Source organism: Rhinoderma darwinii, chromosome 3, assembly GCF_050947455.1.
Source record: "Rhinoderma darwinii isolate aRhiDar2 chromosome 3, aRhiDar2.hap1, whole genome shotgun sequence".
Taxonomy (NCBI): Eukaryota; Metazoa; Chordata; class Amphibia; order Anura; family Rhinodermatidae; genus Rhinoderma; species Rhinoderma darwinii.
The window spans coordinates 89,991,897-89,999,492 of NC_134689.1; the positions used below are offsets into that span (position 1 = coordinate 89,991,897).

Consider the following 7,596-nt stretch of genomic DNA (forward strand, 5'->3'; position numbering starts at 1 on the left):
TGCTCTCTCCTCCTGCCCCTCTTCATAAACTTCTATAGGCAGCAGGCTGTCTCTCTTTCTCCCTCTTCCTGGTTCTCCTCCACTCTTCAAAGACTTATATAGGCAGCAGCAATTGTGTCTTTCTCAGTCTGCTCCATGCTCCTGCTCCCACTTCCCTCTACATAGACTTCTTTGGACAGCAGTGTCGGTGCCTCTTTCTCTGCTCCTCTTCATAGACTTCTATGGGAAGCAGTAGCTATGTGTCTTTCTCTGCTCCTGCTTCCCTCTCCATAGACTTCTATGGGCAGCTTGTCTGTGTCTCCTGATTCACCCCCCTGCTGCCCCTTCCCTCTTTAAGACTTATATGGGCAGGGGTTATATTTAAATAAAATATTTTTTCTATGTCCTTGCATTTTTTGTAACTTTATTACTACAGCATAAGTAATGGCCAATTGGCAGCGTCCATTACTAAGGCAGGGGTTAGTTTTACCCGGTGAAGAGTCTAACACTAACCCGCATTATTACCCTGTTACCCACCACCACCAGGGGTACCTGGAAGAGCAAGGTACAATCCAGTACCTGACCATCTGTAGTGACGGCCGGGCACTGGGGCGGCCGCAGCCTGGTATTATCAGTATAGGAAAGGCCAGCAACAGTGGGCCTTCCCACCCTGGTAATGCTAGCCTGCTGCTGCTATGTTGTATCTGGCTGGTTATGAAAAATGGGGGAACCCCACATAGTTTTTTAAAACTATTATTATTATTATTTTTAAATGACGATGTCACCCCATTTTTCATATCCAGTCAGATACAACATAGCAGCAGCAGCCTAGCATTACCAGGGTGGGAAGACACACTGTTATTGGGCTTTCCCAACCTAATAATACCAGCCTGCAGCCGCCCCATTACCCAACCATCACTACAGATTTTCAGGTACTTGATTGTACCAGGCTCTTCCCGGTACCCCGGGTGGCGGTTGGTACCGGGGTAATAATGGGGGTTAGTGTTAGCCTCTGCATCGGTAAGCTTAGATAAAGGGTCCAGCAGACAGTAATCTTATACAGTTTAAGATTACTGTCTGCTGGAGCCTTGTATCTAAGCCTATCATGTGGTAGGCTTAAATACAGGGCCCATCAGACAGGATCACACATGGGCCATGTATCTAAGCTTACCATGCGGTCATGGTAAGATGCTTAGATACAGGGCCCAGCAGACAGTAATCTTATACAGTATAAGATTATTGTCTGCTGGGGCCCTGTATCTAAGCCTACCATGTGGTAGGCTTAGATACGGGGCCCATAAGACAGGATCACACATGGACCATGTATCTAAGCCTGTCATGTAGTCCTGTTTAATGGGCCCTGTATCTAAGCCTACCACATTGTAGGCTTAAAGGAATTGTCCAGTCCCTAAAAATTGATGGCCTATCCTTAGGATAGGCCATCACTAACTGATGGGTGGGGGTCCGACTGCCGGGAACCTCGACAATCAGCTGTTTTGAAAGGGGTGCTGCCGACACGCTGCGATTCAGTGTGAGCAAGTGACCGAAATGAAGGGGAAGCAGTGCTCATACAAGCGTTGCACTCGATTCAAAACAGCTGATTGGCGGGGGTCCCGGCAGTCGGACCCCGACCCATCAGCTATTAATGGTCTATCCTGAGGATAGGCCATCAATTTTTAGGGACTGGACAACCCGGGCCCCAGCAGACTACTTACCCTCCTCTTCGTACTCCGGCCGCAGTGGGGGTCCCCTGACTTTGGCACAGCGTCTTGACGTCATGATGCGAAGATTCGTCAGAACCTCCGCTGCTCTCCGGAACAGGAGGGTAAGTATATGGTCAGTTACTATAGTAACAGGGGCCAGTGTAGTTTATTAAAAGTAACTTTTTATAGATGTGGTGCAAGGGGCTTCGGGGCCTGGTCACAATTGCGACCGCTGCGACCCCTATAGTTATACCACTGCTGCTAGAATTCAATTAACTGTGGCATGGAAGACCGCCATGATTAACCTAGATCGAGTGAAACTTAATTTGTCCTGGGTCATGGTTATGACTATACTCCTAGACAAGGCTGAACTGTTTGAGAAGATATGGTTCTCATAGGTTCAAATTTCTACAGACATGAGGCTCATCTCATCACCTGCTTAATTGTCAATTAAAAATTGACTCTATTTCTCTTATTTTCGCAGCAATGGCCTTGTAATACTTTCCTTAATTTCTGTTTAATGTTAAAAAATGTTCTATGTTCTGAACATATGCAATTCCCCTCATTTTTGAAATTTAAAAATTTTCTGCTAATTGTTATGTCAAATGATCTTATTATAAATTATATATTTCTTCACTAAAAAAAACATTAAAACATAAGTAAAAACAGAGCTCTGACCCCATAATGATATATTTTATAGTTACATAGATAGAAGTTAAGTTTGGACCTACCTAAAATGAGTCAGCGCAAACTTTTGTATCTATGCAGATTAACTAAAACACTTTTCTTGCACAGGGACCTTCTGCTTTCTATGAGAGAGATAATCCTACATATTAAGCCACGAGATAACAAAAAAACAATGAAGACAATATCCATTATGTAAGAAAAAAACAAACTGTACACTAATTTACTAGCCAGGTCAAGTCATTCTCCTTATTAAACTACTGGAGCAGCAACACTACACAGTCTGATGGGTGTGCTGTTCTTATAAGACAACTTCTTTCAACAGGACCACAGGCAAGGTACTTGTTGTGCTAAGTGATCTCACACATTATTACTCATGAATAACAATGAAAATGTTCTTGATTATTTTTGGGTTCAACAAGCAACTAAACTCAGAGGCAGAGAGTCCTCTACTGTAGACTGGAGCCAGACCAGCGAGTTCTGGCTAAAAGCAGAAGGTAAAACAGTCATGTCCTCTCATTTTATGCATTGAATCAAGTCAAATAAGTATGAAACCAGACTACTTATCACTAAAAACAACATAGAAATATTTTTTTGTTATTGAACTCTTGTGGTGCTGCATTTTGTGCTTCACACATTGTAACTTCAGACTGGATGGACTTTTTCTTCTAAGGTTATCAAATCTATCAATATTTTATGTTACCAGCATTGAATTTGTCTTGTTGACATAATTAGTATGTATGTATATATATATATATATATATCAATAAATAATAAATAAAGAAAGAAAAAGCACTTTAAATAGACGTGTGTAGGGTGCCAGACGAACTTGACCTTCATCCAGGGTCCAAAATGTATATAAAAAAAGACATCCCAGCACTCCGAGCTCATTCAAATTTATATGGGTGATTTTTATTCATCTATATCTGTCAATGCAACATTTCAGCACAATCACAGGGCCTTTCTCAAGCCTGGAGAAAGGCCCTGTGATAGTGCTGAAACATTGGATTGACAGATATGGATGAATAAAAATCACCCATATAAATTTGAATGAGCTCGGAGTGCTGCAATTTCTTATACATAAAATACCTGCAACAACATCAATCTGTCTGTCTGTCTATCTATCTATCTATCTATCTATCTATCTATCTGATATAGTTGCATATATTTTGATCCTTTAGTGCTGTTTAGGATTTTCCATAGCTTGAAAAAACCATCACAGTGCCAGAGATGTAGAAACTCCTCCCCCATTCACACGTGCTGGATCAATCCTCATCAAATCCTTGACTCCAAACTGATAAATTGTAACAAACTAAGGGCCTGTTCACTTCAGCGTTGCTTTCCGTTGAGGGGTTCCATCTAAGGTTTCCGTCGGGGAAAACCCTCAACAGAATGGCAAATGGAAACCTTAGCTTCTGTTTGCATCACCATTGATATCAGTCGACTGCGCTATTGATAATGTCAAAAACAACGGAACCTTGTCACAACGGTGACAAACGGAAACCATTACCAACGTTTCCACACCATTGAGATCAATGGTGGTGCAAATGGAAGCTAAGGTTTCCGTTGGCCTTTTCGTTGAGGGGTTCCTCCGACGGAACCCCTCAACGGAAAGACAACGCTGATGTGAACACAGCCTAGCAGAAAGGTTTGTGCAGCTTCTGATGAATTCCCTGTGGATCCCTAGCCTAAAGCAATGTTCAAAAAGAGGATTTTTAATGTAGAAAAATCTGACGTGGAATTTGCCAAGAATCTGCAGCAGAAATATAAGGCTGACACTGGGATTTCTGCCATGCTTTTACATTAAAAATTGCCATGTTTCTGCACGCAAATTAGCCCCATTCAATGTTTGTCGCTACCTGTTGATGTCTTTGTGTGGAATACGCCATGGAAACTGCATCAAGAAGTGACAATGTCACTACTTTTATCAGGAAGATCGTTTTCAATTCCCCCCGCCCCGTATGAACAACTCAGGCGGCTTCACATTGAACACTATGGGAGGCTTATTACAAGCAGGATTAATGCTGAATCCAACGTGGAAACGCATCGGAATCAGTGTGAATTTTCCGTAGTGTAAACAAGCCTTAGAATTTGGACTACATTTTCCTCTAACAAAAAATAACTGATAGGTCATAAAAACAGAGAACTGATGCTGAAAAAATACTATATTATATATGTAATAAATATACAAAACATGAGTGCAAGTTTTACACAACTCAGAGGCAAATAAATACATCAATATTAGCAGAAAGATCTCCTTTATCTGTATTTATGGAGGTGTTGTTTGTTTCCATTTCTGCAGAAAAGTCTTCTATTAATCTGCATAAGTCTTTAAGCAGCATCTTTGGTTCCTGAAAGTTAAAGAAGACAGGAGATGTTACATTTTCACACACTCGCATTTGATGATGCTTCTCATACTCATTAGGATGATGTTTTGGGGCTCATTAACAATTATCGTTTTTGTGTCACGGGCAAATGTTTTTAACTGCGTTGGTGCCCACAGTAAACACAGCAAAATAACCCCTCCCCCGTTATATGGACCGTCCAGAAATTTACAGTCAATTAATACTGAAATTCTTTAAAAGGGTTGAAGCCTTTTCAAAGTTTTTTCTGATACAGAGCTCCAAATCGCCTGCTTCCATTCACACAGCCATAGTTACATGATACATTTCTGTTTGCCTGCAGCCACCACTAGGGGGAGCTCACTAATAGGATTTATACAGCAAACTCTATACTAAATCCATATGCAGTGGCAGCAGAATTAATTGTATAATATGCATGGCTAGGAGAATCCAGTTACTCGGAAACCCAACCCAGGTGCGCCCCTTACTATCTTGTGAGAGATTAAACAAATTTGTCCTAGGAATTTAAAAAGGTGTTTGCTTGTTGCAATAAAATTCCTTTCTTATTTGTATTCTAGGTTGATAAATTACCTGCAGAGTCTTGTAAGGCATTCAGTATCATCTCTGCAAGATGCACCAACAGGACGCATGGACAATATTCTCCAGAACGGAGTCATTCTCCTTACCCTCACCGCTGTTTTGGGGCTGTCATTTTCTAGGGGAGCAGCTTCCAGCTGAGGAGACAGTAAGTGATGTCAATGTATTAATCATAGATATGTCACTGCACGCAAACATTCATTTCTGAAAGGTGAATGGTACTTCATGGTCAAAACTATAGAGAAATGTCACTTGAGACGCACTTCTACCTTAACTGCATGGTTAAATTTGGCTACCAAATAGTTCTGTGTTACCTTAACATAAATGCATTAATATAAAAAAAGATTTATTCACATATTCCTAGCATTACCAGAATTTAAAGTGCAGGATCACTTTTGTAAAACCCCCCATGAGTATATTAGAGAATTGTTTAAATGTTACCTCTGTGGTCAGTTTTGGATGGCGTGCAGGGGTGACTAAAGTTTAGTTGGTGCACGGATGTACTTCAACTATTAACAGTGACCAATTGTTGCACAATGTATAATATTATATGTTATGTGACATGTTATCTATATAAAAGTTATTCCGAGAATGTATACATAGGAGATAAGGACTTGTTCATCATTGTCATTCTGCAGATTGTTAGAATCCAATGATCATCACCCAAAAGGTCCACCATGAAATTTGTGCGCATAGAGATAACCATTTCATACATTGGCTGCTATCAGAACATGTAGCTTAATGTCGGACGGTTAATGACTGGTCATTACATAATCTTTTAAGAATTTTGTAGCATTTATAAAGCACATATACAACCTTGGGATGTCCTACTAAGTCCAGCTGCAGTTTTCTGCAAAAAGGATGTGAAGAAATGATATCTACATTCCAGACTATCAAGGCTCACCTGGAGTATCAATAAGATACAAAGCACAAAGATAGCTTTCCACTTCCCGAGCTGTAGACTCATGGTGCTAGATGATCCTGAAAAGCCTGATGCTGCATTGAGGAAGCATCTTGCTTTCTGCCTGTGACTTTATAGACAAAGGTCGGATCTGATTGCATCATTTATATCCTAAAAGGCCAAAGTGCAATAGTTACATTTAATAAGTTAATGACTACCGACACACTATTAACACCGCCAGCATTACTCAATGTCTTCTGGAACTAAGTTGGTGTCATGGTAATCTAACCTTTGTCCCACTGTCTTCTGGATGCTATAACCATTTTGATTTATGGTAGCCCTTGAGAGATGTTTTATACTAGACATTTGGCTTTTATCTATTGATAAAACTCATGACTTTGAATGGACCTTAGTTGTTCAACATAAACAAATAAAAAGATAGTTATATCTATTGATATAGATATAAATAGTAACACTATACAGGGCTGGACTGCCCATCTTGCAATTCTGGCAAATGAAAGATGGACCATTGTACGCAGTGGGCCGCTGCCCGCTCACCTCTTGCTCCCCAGCGGCAGTACCTGTCTTGTAGCCTGTAGGTGCTCCTCCCCATGCTTGGACTGAAACATTTCCCCTCCCTGGGTGGCGCACAGTCCACTTGCTGGCCGCTGTACTACACCGTCTACTGCAGCCCAGCCAGTCAGTGGGAGTCGCATTGATTTGCTGTTCTGCAGAAGACTAAGTAGTGCAGCAGCCAGCGTATGGACTGAATGCAACTCATGTGGAGGAATTGTGATTGTCATCTGATTCTCTGGCTAACTTGGTGTAGCGGCAGGTGTCCCGGCCCCAACTCCTCAACCCCGGAGCCTTATCATGTTACAGCTTCTTGCTACGTGAGCGTGTATTCTCAGCCACCCGTCCACATTCATCCACGGTGACAGTGTGTCGGCAGAACCACAGCTAGTTTGGCTGAGCTATGAAATAGTCAGACTTAAGAACAGGAGCCAGAGGCACCGAAGCAGGCTACTGAGGAAAAAAGTGTCCCCAGTCCTCTCCACACTGAAGTAAATAAAGAAAATACAATAAAATGCTGCACCTCACTGCTCAAACGATGCCTCTTCGAGGGAATCCTTAGGAAACAAAAGATGTTCTCTAATCGAGACACCACTGTATGCACCACAGGGTAGAGGCTAAAGGTTTCCTCTCACACCTCTATGTTGCACTTCCTCCGCCTGCTGGTTCTTCTTATTCTCCAAGCTGAAGGCACCAGGATTGGAATGAAGGCCTTCCCTTTAATGGGTACTAGATAAAGCAAAGTGACTGCGCATAGTGTGATACTGTAACCACTTTATAAGAAGTTCCAGTTTTATTATACTCACAAAGTATCCAA

The 7,596-nt window shown here is 41.5% G+C and overlaps 1 protein-coding gene across 1 annotated transcript; it reads right to left on the bottom strand.

The window, feature by feature from the left end:
• Positions 1-4,513: 4,513 nt before the first annotated feature.
• Positions 4,514-6,324, bottom strand: LEAP2 (liver enriched antimicrobial peptide 2). The gene is made up of 3 exons (XM_075859998.1): positions 6,210-6,324; positions 5,300-5,442; positions 4,514-4,717 (listed from the first exon to the last, which is right to left on the bottom strand). The coding sequence occupies exons 1-3, from the start codon at positions 6,270-6,272 to the stop codon at positions 4,681-4,683; spliced, it is 243 nt and encodes an 80-aa protein (XP_075716113.1). The 5' UTR covers positions 6,273-6,324; the 3' UTR covers positions 4,514-4,680.
• Positions 6,325-7,596: the final 1,272 nt, after the last annotated feature.